This window comes from Rattus norvegicus, chromosome 2, assembly GCF_021556685.1.
Source record: "Rattus norvegicus strain SHRSP/BbbUtx chromosome 2, alternate assembly SHRSP_T2T, whole genome shotgun sequence".
Lineage (NCBI taxonomy): Eukaryota > Metazoa > Chordata > Mammalia > Rodentia > Muridae > Rattus > Rattus norvegicus.
The window spans coordinates 185,811,036-185,830,000 of NC_141535.1; the positions used below are offsets into that span (position 1 = coordinate 185,811,036).

Consider the following 18,965-nt stretch of genomic DNA (forward strand, 5'->3'; position numbering starts at 1 on the left):
AAGATCTCAGCAAAGCGGTGGTGGTTGTGGGGTAGTGTGAACTGAGAAAAGGACACTTATTATTGTAAGGAAATAAAGGATTGGCAGGGCTGGGCAGAATGCACATGAAATATTGGGAAAGCCCCCCCGCCCCACACACACATACGCACACACACCTTTTTTGAGACAAGGTCTCTCTGTATATCAGGCTAGCCTGGAATTTTTTTTTTTTTTTTCCGAGACAGATTTTTCTGTGAGGCCATGGCTGTCCTGGATCTCGTTCTGTAGACCTGGCTAGCCTTTAGCTCAGAGATCCACACCTGCCTCTTAAAGCTTCAATACCTGCCTGTGAGCACCCTCGGTCTCAAATTTCCCAAGATTGGAGGAGCTCTGACACTTACGGGAAACCAAAATACCTCGAGCTCAAGCCTAGGCCGAGGGCGAATCTGCACGAGCGTTGTGGACCGAATTAAAAATAGGCTGTTTTCAAAGGCAGTCCTGGCCCTGGATATGGCGGGACTTTGCCTAGCACACGTCTCTGCGTCACAGAACATACAAAGCTTGGTTTAGCATTTCAATTTGCGCTTGGGGTGCAGTGTGATGCCCTAACAGTCTGGAAGCATTCAGGGCTTTAGTTAACTGTATCAAGACCGGCTGATTCACTTCTGTTCCACCCCGATTGCTGCGGCAGCTCCAGGGCACCTTTCCCTTCTGTCCGACACGAATCTGACTCCTAAGATGGCCGCGATCGCTTCCGGCTCCTCCCTTGTCGCCGGCCCCGCCCAATGTGAGCCTTGGCCCGGAAGTGGAAGTAGAAACTGAGGTCAGGGGGGCGGTGCTGCTGCTTAGAGACGGCGGGAGCCCTTTCGCCATGGCTGCCGGACCGATCTCCGAACGGAATCAGGGTAATTGGGAGAAAAGAGACCAAGATAGGGGCAGGGAAGTGAAGAGCTGATTAATGCCAGAAGCATTTCTGCTTGGGTGGGAGACGAGATCCCTCTGATGTGAGACCGACCTCTGGGCGCCTGGCTCGCCTCGAGGCCAAGTGGAGGCCCAGGCCTATGAAGAGTGATGCTTCTAGATCCATTCTCTTTAAATACTCCTCTACCAAGAAGACAAAATTCTCCGGAAATACAGGATCAGCAAGAATGCCAAATTAGACGTAGCGGATTTTTCTAGACTGTGGAAGCTGAGGGAATTTCGGGTCTTTAGTTAACGTTTTTGGTTTTTATTTTACTTTTCACTCTTGACCCTCTCCTTACCTCCTGCTTCTTCCCTTTAGATGCCACGGTGTACGTGGGAGGTCTAGACGAGAAAGTGAGCGAGCCACTGCTATGGGAGCTCTTTCTCCAGGCAGGGCCAGTGGTCAACACCCACATGCCAAAGGATAGAGTCACTGGCCAGCACCAAGGTGAGTACATGGCGAGAATTAACCCTGTATAGCGTTAACGGCCCCTGAAGAGTCACAACTCCAGTCACAACTACTTTGGAATGAGCAACCTAAAGGTTCTTTTCCCCCTTAAGCTTCAGTTCAGTTTTTGGAATAGTTTCTCTTAGCACTAGTTACTGGAACCATTCTCAAGTGAAGTAAGATTATTCTTCTGTCATGTTCTTTTTATTGTTTTATTTTCAAGACAGTGGTTCTCTGTGTAGTCCTTGGCTGTCCTGGAACATGCTCTGTAGACCAGGCTGGCCTCAAACTCAGGGCTCCACCTCTGCTCCAGCATGGTGGCATTAGAAGCATGAGCCGCCACCCAGCCCTTACCTGCTTTGTTCTTTGTGTTTGCAAACTGGTGAGTTAATGTTTGATTTTGAATCTCTTCACCTGAGTGGTCTTTTTTCATTGGTTTCCTAGGCTATGGCTTTGTTGAATTCTTGAGTGAGGAAGATGCTGACTATGCCATTAAGATTATGAACATGATCAAACTCTATGGGAAGCCAATACGGGTGAACAAAGCCTCGGCTCACAACAAAAACCTGGATGTAGGAGCCAACATTTTCATCGGAAATCTGGACCCAGAAATTGATGAGAAGTTGCTTTACGATACTTTTAGCGCCTTTGGAGTCATCTTACAGACCCCCAAGATTATGCGGGACCCTGACACAGGCAACTCCAAGGGTTACGCCTTCATTAATTTTGCTTCATTTGATGCTTCAGATGCAGCAATTGAGGCCATGAATGGGCAGTACCTGTGTAACCGCCCTATCACTGTGTCTTATGCCTTCAAGAAGGACTCTAAGGGTGAACGACATGGCTCAGCAGCTGAACGACTTCTGGCAGCCCAGAACCCGCTGTCTCAGGCTGACCGCCCTCATCAGCTGTTTGCCGATGCACCCCCTCCACCCTCTGCCCCCAATCCTGTGGTTTCATCCCTGGGTTCTGGGCTTCCTCCACCAGGTACAGCTTGTAGTTCAGACTATGCCAGTGAGGCCCATGGGAGGGAGGTCAGGGGGCAGAGGAAGCCCTGGAAGAGTAAGCTGTGAAGTCAGTGGGCAGTGAGGGAGGAGTGAGGATGCTGGTGGGAGGGAAGAAGTTGGTGCATGTCCTTAGGAAGCTGGAGTGTAGCATGCTGGGAAAGACATTCTGTCCGATACCACTAATTGTCCTTCATTTCTTAAACAGGAATGCCACCTCCTGGTTCGTTCCCACCTCCAGTGCCACCTCCTGGGGCCCTTCCTCCTGGGATACCCCCAGCAATGCCCCCACCACCTATGCCACCTGGGGCTGGAGGACATGGTCCCCCAGCAGCAGGAACTCCAGGGGCTGGACATCCTGGTCATGGACATTCACATCCTCATCCATTCCCACCAGGTGGGATGCCCCATCCAGGTAAGTGCGCTGAGCTTGTAGAGGGGCCTTTGTACTGCTTCTCCCAGTGCTCTTTGTCTTGGGTGGAAATAGTCCAGAGTCCTTTTCTTCAGAAAACAAACAATACTTTGTACATGTTGGTGTGCTCCTGTGTTATCTCCACCTATAGCTTGTGCTTGGCAAAAGCTCTCAACCTCTCCTCTGCTTCCAAGGTTGCCAAATCTAGAAGACATTTCTGCTTTTGGTTTTTCGAGACAGGGTTTCTCTGTGTAAACCTTGCTGTTCTGGAACTCCCCCTGTAGACCAGGTTACCCTTAAACTCAGGGATCCTCCTGCCTCTGCCTCCCAAGTGCTGGGATTAAAGGCATATGTATTTTTAGATTTTCTAATGTCAACTTTAGCAACCTGGATCAATTCCTTTTTTATGTATGTGTAGATTTCGTGCTTGGTTCTCTTTTCTGTGTTTATCTGTAGTGTTAAATGTGAAGGTTATGATTTATTCTGGGTCTCTGTTCTGAGGTTCTTGGTAGACTAGAAAAGGCTGCTGCTCAACCCACAGTTTACTTTTCTCTTTCCAACACCATCTTCAATGGCTCTCACTTGTAGGAGCCCAGTCCACAACTCTGGGGGTTTGTCTGTTCAGTCTTCCACTTTACATAGCAAGTCTAGCTTATGTTTTTGTTGTTTGCCACAAGCCAGTGCTCTAGACTGCACTGCACGTCACTTCCTGTAGGAATCTTCCTGCCACTGTGACTCAGGTCTCTGTATCTGATCTACTTTCACTGAGTAAGTTTTCCAAGGTATTCGTAGACATGTCCTTAAAATTCTACCTGGGCTCACTGTCCCTGCCCAGTGTTCAGGTCCTCCTGGTGGCTGAGCTTTCGGGCTTTATCATGTTCAGTGTTTGGTGTTTGCACATGTCAAACCTTCTCTTGACACCTACTCTCTTGTCTTCTTAAGGACTCCTCTTTTGGATGGGTGGGGTTTACAGTGTAGTCCTGGTGGACCTCCAACTCTCTGTAGACCAAACTAGCTTAAAGTCACATAGATCCACATGCTTCTGCCTCCCTAAATGCTGGAATTAAAAGTGTGCACTACCAAGGTAGACTAAAATTTTCTTTTCTTTTCTCATAATTTAATTTTTTTTTTTTTAACCAGTCTCATGTACCCCAGACTGGTCTCAACTTTGCTAGGTACTCCGTTCCTACTGATCCTTCTGCCTTTACCATTAGCATGCTGGGCAATACGGTGTGCGCTATCAGGCCTGATCTTCCTAAGGAGTTATTACTGGCCTTAGAATTAGGCCTTTGTCCCAGCATCTATCTGCCACCAAGTCCTATCACACACAGAGCCAAGTTCTGCTTGTCTTATACTTGGCTGTCATCACTTCTAAGCTTAAGTCAGAGAAAGAAAATGAGAGCACATTTCTGATGTGCTAAATAAACTTGGAGGTATATTAGCAGCATGACTACTTTAGCCACTGCTGTCAGTCACCTTCAGACAAAGATTGATTGAAAAAAAAAATCATGGAAGGAAAATGGAGATGGTGTAGAACTGGCTGAGTTTTACTGTAGGAAGGGGTAAGAGCAGTGTCACCTTGCTTGTGTCCTCTCTGTCACCATCTCACCATCGTTATTTTGTTCTCTTGTTTTCTTTGCCCTGGTTTCCTTTTGTCTCCTGTGTCCCTGTGTTTTTATTTTCATAGGGATGTCCCAGATGCAGCTGGCCCACCATGGCCCCCATGGCCTAGGACACCCCCATGCTGGGCCTCCAGGCTCTGGAGGGCAGCCACCACCCCGACCACCCCCTGGAATGCCTCATCCTGGACCACCTCCGATGGGCATGCCTCCCCGAGGGCCTCCTTTTGGATCTCCCATGGGTGAGTGGGCACTAGCCCCTTTCTTATTTGTGTGTGTGTGTGTGTGTGTGTGTGTGTGTGTGTGTGTGTGTGTGTGCGCGCGCGCGCGCACATGTGCATGCATGCATGTGTGTGTGCGAGAGACAGACAGACAGCCTGTACCCCAGGTGACTCCTGTTCCTGTCTTAGTTTCCCCAGTGCTGGGGTTATAGAGGCATGTGCCATCAAGCTGTTGGTCCTGCATGTGTGCTTACAACTTTCTTTGCCCATCACCCTGTCCTGTGTCCTTTCTCTAACTTCCCACATTTCTTTTTTTTTTTTTCTTTTTCTTTTTTTTTTTTTTTTTTTTTTTTGGTTCTTTTTTTCGGAGCTGGGGACCGAACCCAGGGCCTTGCGCTTCCTACGCAAGCGCTCTACCACTGAGCTAAATCCCCAACCCCTCTTCCCACATTTCTGTTCTCATCCTACTAATCTCAACATTAGCTGCTTTCTGTTTTCATTTTGGTTAACTTTTCTTTTTCTTCCTGTAGGTCACCCAGGTCCCATGCCTCCACACGGTATGCGTGGGCCTCCTCCATTGATGCCCCCTCATGGATACACCGGTCCTCCGAGACCCCCTCCCTATGGCTACCAGCGGGGACCCCTCCCTCCACCCAGACCCACTCCACGGCCCCCAGTTCCTCCTCGTGGTCCACTTCGGGGCCCACTTCCTCAGTAAATGGTCATCCTTTGTCTCCTTCTTTTATCCTCCCTGTGTCTTCATTTCTCGGACCAATCAGAGATGCTGTAGCTCGTCAGGGCTAATGTGCTGACCCCTGTCAGCAGCTCTGTCCCCATTCCAATGTCGTGTTTTCCACAGGGGATTTTTCTTCATTTTTATTTTAAAATGTTGGTCCTAATTTCTTTACACATGTATAGAGAAAAATAAAACTATGCTTCTTGTTTGTTCTCTGGCGAAGTAACTTTTAGAAGTCGGGGTTTGCGGGAGGAGTGGTATGAAAGAGGGATGGTGTTTACATTGTACGCAGTTATTGTGTTGTCGTGGTGCTGTGCCTTACCGCCAGACAGCTGCACTTGGAGTAGAGCTTATCTTCTGTTATAACACTGGGGTATGAACAACAGGAATAAAATGTCCGGTGATATGTTAGCAAACTAACACAAGTGTCCACTGTGGCGCTGTGTGGTCGGCTGAAAGTATCTGTCATTGAGGGGCTGGTTGGATGAACTGGGAAGTCCACACACTGGAGCTCTGTACAGCTTTGCAACAACCAAGGAGCTGGGAGTGCAGCTCAGCAGTAGTGCATCCTGGACTCTTGTTCTGGGTTCCGTCCTTGACACCAGAGGGGAAAGGATGATACGTCTCGTGAAACAGTGTAGGCCATAATACACAAAATATATATATAGCGCGTGTGTGTGTCCACCCATATATATGATTTGCTACCTTATCTAGGAGGTGGTGCATATATGTATGTGTGTTTGCTTATATTTAAAAATAGATAACTAATGAAAAGTGTTAAAATATGGAGGGAAACTTTGTGCCATTTTGTGCCTTGGCTCTCCTGGAATTCTCTAGGTAGACCAGGCTAGCCATGAACTCAGAGGTCTGCCTCTGCTGAGATTGAAGTGATGTGCCACCATGCTCGGTGGAAGCTTCACCTCCTGAGTGTTGTTAGCCATGGCTTTTATTTGGAGTCATGTGAATATCTTAATAATTGCTAGACGTGGGGTTGGGGATTTAGCTCAGTGGTAGAGCGCTTGCCTAGCAAGCGCAAGGCCCTGGGTTTGGTCCCCAGCTCCGAAAAAAAGAAAAAAAAAAATAATTGCTAGACGAAGTGAGGAGAGCAACTTCATTTTAGCGGATGATGTTTATATCTTATTCCTAACTTTATTCACATTCTTGGTTCGTCCAAACGATTTCCACTCTCTGCTGATGACCAGGGTGAACGCAGCAAGTGTTACTGTCAGAACATCTAACTTGGTCTGAATGTTCAGGAAGACTTCCTTCGGAAAATAGTGATGTCTGTAGTCTTAGTGGTAAGGTGATCTTACTAGCCAGGCATGGTGGTGCATGCCTTTGACCCCAGCAGAGGCAGGTGGATCTTTGAGTTTAAGACCAGCCTGGCCTACATAGTGAGTTCCTAGAACGAGCCAGAATTAAAAAGATCTAGCTCTCCCTAATCTTAACCCTGGGACCTTAACTGGCCCTCAACCTGCCTTGTCTTCCTGCCTGTCAGTAGAATGCTGGAATTATGAGGTTGCCATGCTTCTGGCTAGCCAGAGGGATGGTTGTAGCACTAAGGCTGTAGGAAGGCTGGCTGAGATTTGAGTCAGGTTGTGGGGCTCCCGGAGGTTTTAGTGCTTTTCAGCTCTTTCATTTGTGACCATGGAAACCTTCAAAACAACATTGAGGTAAGGGAGGATGCTGTGGGCTCTTTGCTGGGGAATATGAGCTGCCCTAGTTGACATGTTAGTCAGGCATCAAGGTAGTATATGTTGACTAGGCAGGAGGAGGCAGGTTTGGATTAGAGATGTAAATGTGAGGCTCATCCAACAGAACCATAGCAAAGTTGTGAGGCTGCCTGATGTGGACAAGGAAATGCCTAAGTGGAAGCCAGGAGTGCCCCACCCCCACCCTACAGAGCCTGAAGGCCTGAAGAAACAATATTGATGAACCCTGTCCAGGGGACTGGGGAAGAGGAGGTGATGAAGTACTTGATTTAAGTCTTCCCTTAGGATTTAAAAAGAAACCTGTTTTCCCTTTTAATTTGCTTGCAGTACTGGGGATTGGATCCCTGGGCCTCTCTGTATCTTTTAGTTTGATACAGGGTCTAAGGCTCCCTTAAACTCGTTCTGTAGTCACAGAAATTGTCTCAGCTTCCTGGTAAGCTGGGCTCCAGGCTTGTGCTACCACCCTGGCTGACAGGTACTGTACTTCTGAGAAGCTAATAAATGCCAGTGCAGTGTGTGCAGAAGCTCCTGAAAGAGAAGAAACGGCTTCCTGTCAGCAAGGCCTGCCTGTAACCTAAAAATGGGAACAATGTGTTTAAAAGATGCATTAAACCTTAAGAAGTTCATCAATGGAAGCCTAGTAAAGGGCCAGTCCCTGAGGCCCATGTGGGCAGAGCTGTTCCGAGTACCATCCTGGAAAGAGAACTCCAGCCAGCAGACTTGGAGGACTTCTAGAGCGTTGGCAAAGCTTCCCTGCTCGTAGAGGTGGGGCAGAGAGTTGTTGCCAGGAGAGTTTTTGGATTCATTGGCATCCTACTGGGGATGGCCAGATGCCATTAAAGATACAAGTTCTCTCATTCAGTTATGTCACTGTGTAACTTACACATTGACACGGTCCTGAGGGACACATAAAACTTCAATCTAGGTGAGAGGTAGCTTTTTACGGTAAATTAGAATCTATGATGACCTTCAGTAAATTGGGAACCTTACTGACCCATACATTTCCAAAATGCAGCATTGGGTCCTACAAAATTTAGGCCCACATCCCTAGCACAGTGAATTTAACATGTCAAGTGGCATCTGGGAAGTCTCTGAGCACTCAGGCTGCCAGCCTCTCTATTCAGAATCTCCCAGCATCCTGGAGCCACACTTAACGGAGCAGATTCGTATGGTCTTGCAGCTAAAAAAGACGCCTAGCCAAAACACTTCATTTTCTAGACAAGAAGCCTATGGTTCCCAGAGGCAGGGGAGTTGGTCAAAAGCAACAGTGTATCATAAGTGGAAATCTGGATATGCCTTGGTCAGTGTTCTTTCCAGAAAACCCCAAGGTCTTATCTGTAGTAGACTGATTCAGGGTGTACATCCTCGAAGCACCTCTGACTTGTGGAGCTCTTGAATCTGTCAGTCCAGGTTATCTGACAATAAAACAGAAAAGATTCAAGAAAAGGAGAACCGAAGCCAGTACACACACACACACACACACACACACACACACACACACACACACACACACACACACCCCAAAGAGGGGGTTGTTAATTGATAGGATTTTTTATTTTTTATTTTTTTTTTGAGTCACTGGAGAAAGTGGTTGGAAAAGGAACTGTCCAGTTGATCGAACAAACTCCTTCTCTAGCACCCGCCACTGCTACCAGCAATTGAATGGAGATGGGGGGGGTCGGAGGTGTCTATCTTGTTCATAAACACTCTGGACTGTTTATGGAGGAGACAGATGACAGGGACCCAGGAGCCACTGACTCTGGCTGCTGGGTACAGAAACCGCACCTTGTTTTCTGAGTCCTCTTACATAGTCAGCTGAACCTGGGGTCTAAGCTGTGGGTTTGGGAGAGGGTTTTTAATTCCAGGGAGCAGTATAGAGGGGAGGGGGGAGCTGTTTTTAACACAGCGAGAATGGCTGGGACTCCTGGGTTTTTCATCCTGGCTCTGGTGCAAAGGAAGGGGCTACCTCATTCATCCTGTCCTGTCTGTCTATTTCCTCCACTTACTCCCCTATCCGCTGACAGCGTCTTCCTTACTTCCTAGCATCTTTTGCTAGGGAGGAAGGGGCTGAGAAAGACTATCATTTCCAGCTGTCATCCTGACAATCCCCTCCTGTTCCTTCATCCTTTTTTCCTGTGTCCTAAGTCCCCCCCATCATCTTTTCTTTCGCCACCCCCCCCCACAATGGTCTCTCCCGCTGCTCACTGGCGCGGGGGAGGGCGGGTCGGAGGCGGGGCCGGAGCGCGTGCGGGGGGCAGGTCTGCAGTGCCGCTTCCCCTGGTACCGGGAGGAGCAGTCGTCGCTGCCGCCTCAGCCCTGTGGCTGGACCCCCTCCCTCACCCGGGGACTCCCTGACCCGGGGAACCAAGCTCAGGTGAGACCCCTTTCCCCTCACCTCCACCCCGCCCCAGGCAGAAGCATCCTCGTCTAGCCTTGCAGCCATTTTATCTCTGATGCTTTGCTTGTGGGGAGGGTGACTGTCCCCGCTGTAGGGGTGAGGGCGGTGATGGTGGTGATGGTGGTGATGGTGGTTTGGGGAATGGGCCACTTATTTCAGTTGCTTTGAGAATATACTTGAATAAATAAATATATATGTGCAATACACATATGTATTTGTATGTATATACACACATACATACATATATATGCGATGATTTTTTTTTTTTACCTTAGCCTAAAGTCCCCATTACATAAACCTGGTGAGTGGCCGTTAGGTAAGCTGAGGTTCCCCCAATCTCCATCCTCTCCTCACCTTGATGTATGTACCCCCCCCCCCCATGGTAAATGACCTTGGCTGGGGCCAGAGAATGAGTACTGCCTCTCTTGCCTCTCTTGGGTGGGTTAGGGGGTAGGGGAATCTGCTCGGTGAAGGACAGAAGGAATGAAATACTGGGCAGACAGGCATGGGAAGCAACCAGGTGTTGGGGGTTGGCGCTAGAAGCGCTTACTGAGGGGGTCAGGGGAGCGGTGCGGAATGATGGTCCAGCAGCAGGACCAGGGGTGGGAACAGCAGTGTAATCAGTCTCAGGGCCTCATGCCTGGTACCTGAGCTGAGACTAGGTGGGGGTGGGGGTCTCCGCAATCCTGGCAGAGACGGTCCCTAATCCTGTGCATGTGAAGCGTTTCTCCACATCCCTAGCCTCTCTGTGAGCATTTCTCCGTGTACATTCTCAGCTGACTCCCCCCCAGCCCCCGACAGAACTGGATGCTCCCATCTTCCAAACCCAGGGGTAGATTGTAGAGGTGAGGCTCAGTCTTGTTGGTCCTGTGGAGGGGTAGGAGGGTCAGTCATCAAGCTATGATGCAGGAGGAGCACCGTGGAATCCCCCACACCTCCACCTTCTCTGTCCCTTGTCCTTTACCATGGGAACCTTTTGACCAATGACTGCTTCTTCATGACCTTGTCACTTCTTAATGGCCTGGATGGGCTGGAAACCTGGGTGGTCTCTAATGCAGGGGTTTTGATTAGGGGGCTAGTCTGGACCTAAGCAGTTGTCTTGAAAGGTTTGCTTATGAAGCCCTTTCCACAAGCCCTTTCCACCTTCTGCAGAAAATCTGGACACGTTTCTTCCGGTCAGGTGAAGCCAGTCAGCCTTAAAGGACTTGGTAAATCCTAGTCTGGTCTCCTTTAACTCCACCTCTCCCAGTGCTGTCTCTCTTCCTCAAGCTCAGCCACTCTGTGCTGCTCTGCGGGCTAAATATAGCACGACTTCCTCACCAGCTCAAAGAATTTGTCTTCTTTTCCTCCTGGGCTTGCTGGCCCTGGGGGAGCTGGCTGTTGAGCCACCATGTACTGTTGTGGCTGGGGGAGTCTCTCCTACCCCCACGCTCAGGTCTGAGGGGTAAACAGTGTAAACACGCCTGGGAAACAGCTCCTGGTTGGTCCAAATCCTCCTTCAGGGGTTGAGGAGAGAGCCTGTGGTTGGGAAAGGCGAGGTACACAAATTGCCTTGGCTCTGAGGACTGCTGTTTCCTGAACCATGAAGAAAAGGTGACACCGAGGCCACTGTTTCTGATCGCTGTTGCCCACTGCTTACATCTGTCCTTGCCAGTGTTTCTTTCTGAATGACATGGCATTATTTACCCTTTTCCACGTGTGTGTGTGTGTGTGTGTGTGTGTGTGTGTGTGTGTGTGTGACATTAGTCAAGGCTTTGGCTGGGTGGGAACAGAGAATTATTTTAGGGGAATGCTATTGCTCTTAATCTAAGCCTGTGTCCTCTGTTGCCCCGAAGCCTGAGGGAGGCTAGCCTATGCCTCCATCTGGGGATGTCTTATTTGGGGTGGGGGTAGGTCCCCTTCATTCTCTACCAGCTGCCTACGCAATGCGGTTATTTATGCACTCCTTTTTCATTGACTCCTGAAGAACCAGAGGGATTAAGGGAGATTAGGAAGGGAGACCCTGGAAGAATGAGGTACAACTATAGACTCACATTGGAAATGTGACCTCAACCAGTCATTTCTATTCCTACCCCAGAGGGGTTCTGTCTCTATGTGACATTCTGAAGGAAGGGGATAGCACGACTCCCTCTGACTCATGATCTTCCTCCTTGTCCCTTCTACCTCAGTTTCCAGTCACCCTTTTGGGGTCCTTATCCTGCTGGTTTACAACTGAAAATACCTAATTCCAGCTGTCGAAGTGAGTTTAAGCCCAGACAAAGTTCTAGGGAGGACCCTGGGCCTCAGCAGCCAAGTCTGACCCTCCACTGGAGCCGCCGCTCCTGCACGTTTTCAATATAACAGGGAAGGAAGCAGACTAATCTTCACAAAATCATTCTGGGAGTTCAAGTCTCACAACTCTGCGAAGTGGGTTTTCCCAACTCAATTACCATCAAGCTAAATAGAAGGACACTGAGGCTCAGGCAAATTGGGGCAGCCTGCCCATCAGCAGGCAGCAAGCAGGGGGTTGGGGACTTCAAATGTCATGTGCTTTGCATCTGACCAGCATTCTCCTTGATAGTGTCCCTTTCTGCTGTTCACCCTAAAGAGTAGGCAGAGGTGCCTTGGCTAGGGGACTTTAGGAGGGAGTGCAGGGGCTTCCCGCTATGTTCCTGTCACCACAACACTAGAGCTCATGTTGTTCATTTCTTTTTCTGTGCCAGGTCCTGGGGTAAGCATAAGTGGGCTGTAACACTAAGACCCCAGCTTCCTCTTTTAAGTAAGAAGAGCCGGGAAGCCATGTCAAACTCATGCTCACCCAAGGCTAGCTGACTCTGGAGGGTGAGCTTTACCTCCTAGGCTAAGTTAGGAGAAATCTCCTCTTGGGGGACTTCGGGAGAAGACCGGGGGAGGCCCTGCCTTCAGAGCCATCAGTGGGCTGAGGAACCTGGTGGGAAGGCCTGTCCTTCCCGCACATCATCCTCAAGCTCTGTCTCAACCAGAATTCCTCTGGAGCCCAGAGCAGGAAATTCTTGTTTCTCCTGTTTGCTGGGTTTTCTTTGCAATGGATGTGGGAAGTGGTTAGGAAGGAGCAGATAAGTGACCAATTCTGGAGCAAATCCCGTGGATCTAGTACCCTCCAGCGAGGATCTAGTACCCTCCAGCGTGGATCTAGTACCCTCCAGCGAGGATCTAGTACCCTCCAGCGAGGATCTAGTACCCTCCAGCGTGGATCTAGTACCCTCCAGCGCCAACGTAAAGGGACTTGTATATCAGTGGCTCACGGTTGGCCCGGATAATCAGCTCTTTAATAGCTGGTGGCCGGAAATACTAGATTGAGAGGGGTTCTATACTGGTCCTCACTTCACCAGTCTAGTGAGCTTTCTTTTTCTTTCCTTTTCCTAGGTCTCCAGAGCCTCCCAGAAGAAAAATAGGCAGCCCTCCCTGAAATATCTTGGCTCCTCAGTTTATCCTTTCCAACCTGGCTCCCCCTTCCCAGTTCCCCTCCCTACTCCCTGTCTCCCTCCCCAACTCACCCTACTGAACTGGGTGCAGAGCAAAGCCCTTTTCGCCCTTTTCCCCATCTGGACTTCTCTGGCCAGTTCCTCTTAGTCCGATCCCAAAGACACTGGAACACATTTCTAAAGGGTCTTCTTGATCCCTCCAATTCATTGAGCAAAGGGCTGAAAAAGAAGCAGAGAGTAAGGTAGAGCCAGTGACTCGCCCCCAAGCCCCATCATGGAAGAAGGCTTTCGAGACCGAGCAGCGTTCATCCGTGGGGCCAAAGACATTGCCAAGGAAGTTAAGAAGCACGCGGCCAAGAAGGTGGTGAAGGGTCTCGACAGAGTCCAGGATGAGTATTCCCGAAGGTCCTACTCCCGCTTTGAGGAGGAGGAGGATGATGATGACTTCCCTGCCCCTGCTGACGGCTATTACCGCGGAGAAGGGGCCCAGGATGAGGAGGAAGGTGGCGCTTCCAGTGATGCCACTGAGGGCCACGATGAGGATGATGAGATCTACGAGGGAGAATATCAGGGCATCCCCCGGGCAGAGTCTGGGGGCAAAGGCGAACGGATGGCAGATGGGGCACCCCTGGCTGGAGTGAGAGGGGGCTTAAGTGATGGGGAGGGTCCCCCTGGGGGTCGCGGGGAGGCGCAGCGGCGTAAAGATCGGGAAGAATTGGCTCAGCAGTATGAGACCATCCTCCGGGAGTGCGGCCATGGCCGCTTCCAGTGGACACTCTACTTCGTGCTGGGTCTGGCGCTGATGGCCGATGGTGTAGAGGTCTTTGTGGTGGGCTTTGTGCTGCCCAGTGCTGAGAAAGATATGTGCCTGTCGGACTCCAACAAAGGCATGCTAGGTAAGAAGCCTGCAAGCACCGGGCTGTGGGGAACCACCCAGTCCTTCCCAGTAGTTCTGCAAGCTGTACCTAGAGGGTCCACTGACTCCCCAAACACCATCCCCCCATAGACACCCTCTTCTGGAGGCTGGGTAAATGAAATTGTGTATGAAAGAGAGAGTATAGCTGGATGGGGCGTTCACCGGTGTCTGAGTGGGTGGTAGTTTGCCTAACTGCCGGATATGGCCATGGTGGGTTGGGCTACAGTTAAAGTCTTCCATCCTGCTACTGAGTTGCCTTTCCCTGACTGCAGAACAAGTCAGCTTGGAAATGCCTTGGTATATACGGGGAGGGTCTGTTTGATGATGTGGGTAAGGACACCTCAGATATGGGAGTATCTAGGAGCCAGGAACATCTTTGATGGCCTTTCCTGACAGGGATCTAGAAGGAGAAATATCATATGCTCACCAAGAAATTATAGAGGGCTGGCTTCTCCATCGATCTCTCTCTCTCCCTGTGTCTCTTTGTCTCTGTCCCTGTTCCCCAACCCCACCCCACCTCCGTGTGTGTGCGTGTGTGTGTGTGTGTGAGTGTGTGTGTGTGTGTGTGTGTGTGTGTGTGTGTGTGTCTTTCTTTTCCTCTCTGGGCTTGGTTTGGACATTGACTAAATGCAAAGTTCTAGAGATGATTTTAAAAATTAATTCAAATTCTGGTTTTAGGAAAAAAAAAACTGGGGGAACTTTAGGATCCCAAGTACTGGGGCTAGAAGGATAAAGAATAAACTTTGTTTTGGAGCCTCTTTCCCAAGGAACAAGAGATCGCCTTCTTTGAGGGCATCAAAACTCGGGGAAAAGCCAGGCATGATGTGAACATCATTAGTTCGAGCACTCAGGAGGTAGAGGCTAGTGGACCTGTGAGTTTTGAAGCTAGCCTAATCTATACAGTGAGTTCCAGACCAGCCAGAGCTACGCAGTGAAGCACAGTATTTTTAGTCTAAAACACGATGACGAGGATGACAAGGACAATGACTATGAGGAGGGGGATCTCAAACAGTCTGGGAGGATAGAGAGGGTGGGGTGGTATCTAGGAATCTAGGCAGATCCATTTCACTTCTTGTGAGTTAGGGCTGAGTAGTCTGTGCAGTAGATGGAGGAGGGGAAGAGGACAGAGTGGAAGGAAGAGGGAGAGGGAGGGAAAAGAGGGAAAGGAAGCAGCAACCGTGAGGGGTGTTTTTCTCAAATATTTGCCTTCTTGCCTTTGAGCCCCTGGTCTGCAGTGGTGACTGTCTACCACTTTCATTCCTCTCTCTCTCTCTCTCTCTCTCTCTCTCTCTCTCTCTCTCTCTCTCTCTCTCTCTCTCATGTCTGGGTAAACTTAGCTCCTAGAAGTTGTTCAGATCCACTCTGCTACAGGAGTTTCAGCCCCTAGAGTTGGGGTGCTAATACAAATCTGTCAGAGAATTGAGGCATATCTGCTCATGCTGCCCCACCCCCATTTCCTCCTCTCTGCAGGCCTCATTGTGTACCTGGGCATGATGGTGGGGGCCTTCCTCTGGGGAGGCCTGGCTGATCGGCTGGGTCGGAGACAGTGTCTGCTCATCTCGCTCTCAGTCAACAGCGTCTTCGCTTTCTTCTCATCCTTCGTCCAGGGTTATGGCACCTTCCTTTTCTGCCGCCTCCTTTCTGGGGTTGGGTGAGTGTCCTTAAAGGCAGAACTGTGCCCTGGTCACTGCTATAATGTACACTCGGCTCAGTATTAGGCATACTGGACACATGCCTTTTCCACTCCTACCCCATCTTCAGAACGGCTCCCAGTCTGGCGCCTGCCTGCTAACATCCAGAACGTCTGGTCTGTTCTGGAGCTCCCAGCTTACCTCTATTCTGAGGCTGTCTACCCTGAGGTCCAGTGGGCCGAGCCTTGCCCCTGGGCTCATGCACACCCTGGAGTTATCCCCTCCCAGAATGCATATTGATTTTTCCTGAATTTGTTAAGAAAGCTTGCTGACATCTTCTTTGGCAGAATCTGAAGTCTTACCCTGCCAGCACCCGCACTGTCTCCATGTGTTGTTTTTTGGGGGTTGTTTTTGTTTTGTTGTTTTGGTTTTTGACAGTGTTACTATGGAGACATAGTTGGCCTGAGACACTATGTAGATAGACACTATGTACATAGTCTAAAATTCAGAGATTTACCTGCTTTCCACATGCTGGAATTAAAGGTGTGGACATCCATCTCAAAGGTTTTTGTTTTGTTTTGTTTTGTTTTTTGAATTTTTATTTGAAAAGTTCCTGGCTGGCCTGGAACTTGAACTTTTCCCCTTGCCTTTGCCCCTGGTGCTGGGATCAGCACATGCAGCACCACATCCTACTGCGTTCCCTCGTCTGCAGCGATCTCGCCTCCGTCCCAACTCTACCCACTTTCCGGGTTTCATGCTTGTTCTTGCCTTGATCCAAGACCTGCTTGCCTGTTTCTGTCATTCCAAGAACAGTGACTTGGTGGCTGGTGTGGAAAAGAGCTTGTAGGACACCAGATGAGAATAAAGTGGGGGTTAGGGGGCTGAGGACCCAGGGCACTGGGGTGAGGGATTGGGAAGATGGCTGTTTCCTAATGTTTACTTTTGAAATGTCCAGGATTGGTGGTTCCATCCCCATTGTCTTCTCCTATTTTTCGGAGTTTCTGGCCCAGGAGAAACGTGGGGAGCATTTGAGCTGGCTCTGTATGTTCTGGATGATTGGTGGCGTGTATGCAGCTGCAATGGCCTGGGCCATCATCCCCCACTATGGTAAGCTGTCCTCAGACTCTCTGTGCTCCCAGCTCTGCTGTGTTCCCTGCTTCTCTGCTGATTCTGTGACTGTCTGCCAGGGTGGAGTTTCCAGATGGGCTCTGCTTACCAGTTCCACAGCTGGAGGGTCTTTGTCCTCGTCTGTGCCTTTCCCTCTGTGTTTGCCATCGGGGCTCTGACTACGCAGCCGGAGAGTCCCCGCTTCTTCTTAGAGGTGAATGGATCGCTCCAGGGTGTGGGGGTGTGGGCATGAAAATGCTTGCTGTGGGGTTGGTGCACTCTCCTGACCGCTTCTTCCTACACCAGCCCGTGACTCTGGGGGACTTTGTTTTGCTTCCTTTGTCTTAAAATGTGTCTCCTGAGGAGAAACTGGGAAACCTGCTCCTCTACGGGTGGCTTACAATTCTGCAGGCTCAAGTTGGGACCCACTTTTTACATCTCCCTTCAGGCTATTCCTGGCTCCAGCAGATTGGGCTATGGCTCCTTCTGTGGGCGTCATTTCCCTGTCTTAAGCTTTTCCTTTATGTTTTACTGGAGAAACCTCCAAGGACCTATGCTGGCATCAGTTCTCTTGAAGCGCCTCCCCATTCCAAGTCTTGACCAAGTCTCATCAGACCTTGCTGTACTCCAGCTTGGGCTGATGTAATACCGTAGATTAGGGTCGAGGAGAGGAGCTGTATCTTGGGACTCTAGAAGCCAGACTGAAGGGATGGGCTCTGTAACACTGGATACGGGATCCAGTTGCATGCTGGGAATTCCATCTGTGGTTCCAGAATGGGAAGCACGATGAGGCCTGGATGGTGCTGAAGCAGGTTCATGACACCAACATGCGAGCCAAGGGCCATCCTGAGCGAGTCTTCTCAGTAAGCTGCCACTCTCCCCACTCAACCCCCCAAACCCTCACTTGGACCCTGCTGGAGGTCGCCCATTTCCTAGATGTCTCAGACCACACTGTAGTTCAGTGACCTTCCCAGGGCATGTTGTTGCTCCCTGCCTCCCATTTTGCTACTGAGAGAGAGACACTTGGAATGGGTTGGGAAGTAGTGCGTGACGGTTCACTCCCTTTCTTGCGTCCAGGTAACCCACATTAAAACGATTCATCAGGAGGATGAATTGATTGAGATCCAGTCAGACACAGGAACCTGGTACCAGCGCTGGGGAGTGCGGGCTTTGAGCCTGGGGGGTCAGGTAATATAGAGTGAACAACCGAGCAACCGAGGGGTGGAGAAGGGAGGGCTTGAGCCTGTGTAAGGGTGAAGGTGAACTGAGGGAGGGGGAAAAGCAAGAATCAGAGGTCTAAGGTAGACGATAGTGTGGCCACCTTTTGCCTTCACTGCGTCCTGTGTAGGTTTGGGGGAACTTCCTCTCCTGCTTCAGTCCAGAGTACCGGCGCATCACTCTGATGATGATGGGGGTATGGTTCACCATGTCCTTCAGGTGAGGCGGCTAAGTGTTGGTTGTGGTTGTGTGTGGCTGAAGAAGAGAGATAAGCTGGAGACGGAGGGGGACATCACAAGGGAGGGTGGTATCTGTCCGCATCCTCCTGACGCTTTATCCGGGTTCTCTACTTAACTAAACCATCAAAGTTGTAATTCAAACCAAGGCATTCAGTCTTTACCAGACAATGGACTGGGATAGAGAGACATGTTCCAGCCTTCAGTTTACCTTCTGTCAGGAAGAGATAAAACTAGCTGTTACAGTTAGTGTAGTGGTGCCATGGTGAGGTAAGGATGTGGTATTATGGGGCACTTGGGGCTTGGTGGGTGGGGACCTAAATCCTCAGAGTGAATGGGTAGGAGAGTATAATGGGTAGTGCAGAAGACCTTAAAGTTTCTAGAACACAGTAGCTGGATGGAGAATGTGTGGGATGAGGCTGGGGTAAGCATGCCCCTACACAGGAAGACTGTTCATCTGCCCCTCTGATTGGGGCTCTGGTGTCTCATCTGCCCTGTCTGATTCCATGCCTTTGACTCTCCAGCTACTACGGTTTGACTGTCTGGTTTCCCGACATGATCCGCCATCTCCAGGCTGTGGACTATGCAGCCCGAACCAAAGTGTTCCCAGGGGAGCGCGTGGAGCACGTGACATTTAACTTCACACTGGAGAATCAGATCCACCGAGGGGGACAGTACTTCAATGACAAGTATGTGTGTGTGTGTGTGTGTGTGTGTGTGTGTGTGTGTGTGTGTGTGTGTGTGTGTTGGGGGGGGTGGTTTCCATATCACTTTTCCCTATTCCTCCTACTTCCTTCTCATTGATAAGTCTGAGATCAAGACAAAGTGGTTTGGGGCAAAGCCTATGTATAATCACGGCTCCTTGGCTTTGTCTCACTATGTCTGGGGCCGTGAGTCAGTGAGGAGCAAGGGCTTAGGTGGG

At 50.0% G+C, this 18,965-nt stretch overlaps 2 protein-coding genes across 3 annotated transcripts in view; both read left to right on the forward strand.

The window, feature by feature from the left end:
- The first annotated feature begins 613 nt into the window (after positions 1 to 613).
- Sf3b4 (splicing factor 3B subunit 4) lies at positions 614 to 5,385 on the forward strand. The gene is given in 6 exon segments (NM_001011951.1): positions 614 to 884; positions 1,262 to 1,390; positions 1,835 to 2,377; positions 2,603 to 2,809; positions 4,494 to 4,667; positions 5,177 to 5,385. Coding segments are annotated over 6 exon segments (1,275 nt in total). The 5' UTR covers positions 614 to 850; the 3' UTR covers positions 5,365 to 5,385.
- Positions 5,386 to 9,344: 3,959 nt separating this feature from the next.
- Sv2a (synaptic vesicle glycoprotein 2a) overlaps positions 9,345 to 18,965 on the forward strand; it is a 15,838-nt gene continuing 6,217 nt past the window's right edge. Inside the window, 9 exon segments of one of the 2 annotated variants that reach the window (NM_057210.3) lie at positions 9,345 to 9,468; positions 12,877 to 13,831; positions 15,322 to 15,502; positions 16,438 to 16,589; positions 16,670 to 16,803; positions 17,363 to 17,452; positions 17,667 to 17,777; positions 17,938 to 18,026; positions 18,568 to 18,732. In NM_057210.3, coding sequence (NP_476558.2) covers positions 13,210 to 13,831; positions 15,322 to 15,502; positions 16,438 to 16,589; positions 16,670 to 16,803; positions 17,363 to 17,452; positions 17,667 to 17,777; positions 17,938 to 18,026; positions 18,568 to 18,732 — 1,544 coding nt within the window. In that variant the 5' untranslated portion in view covers positions 9,345 to 9,468; positions 12,877 to 13,209. 2 annotated transcript variants of the gene reach the window in all.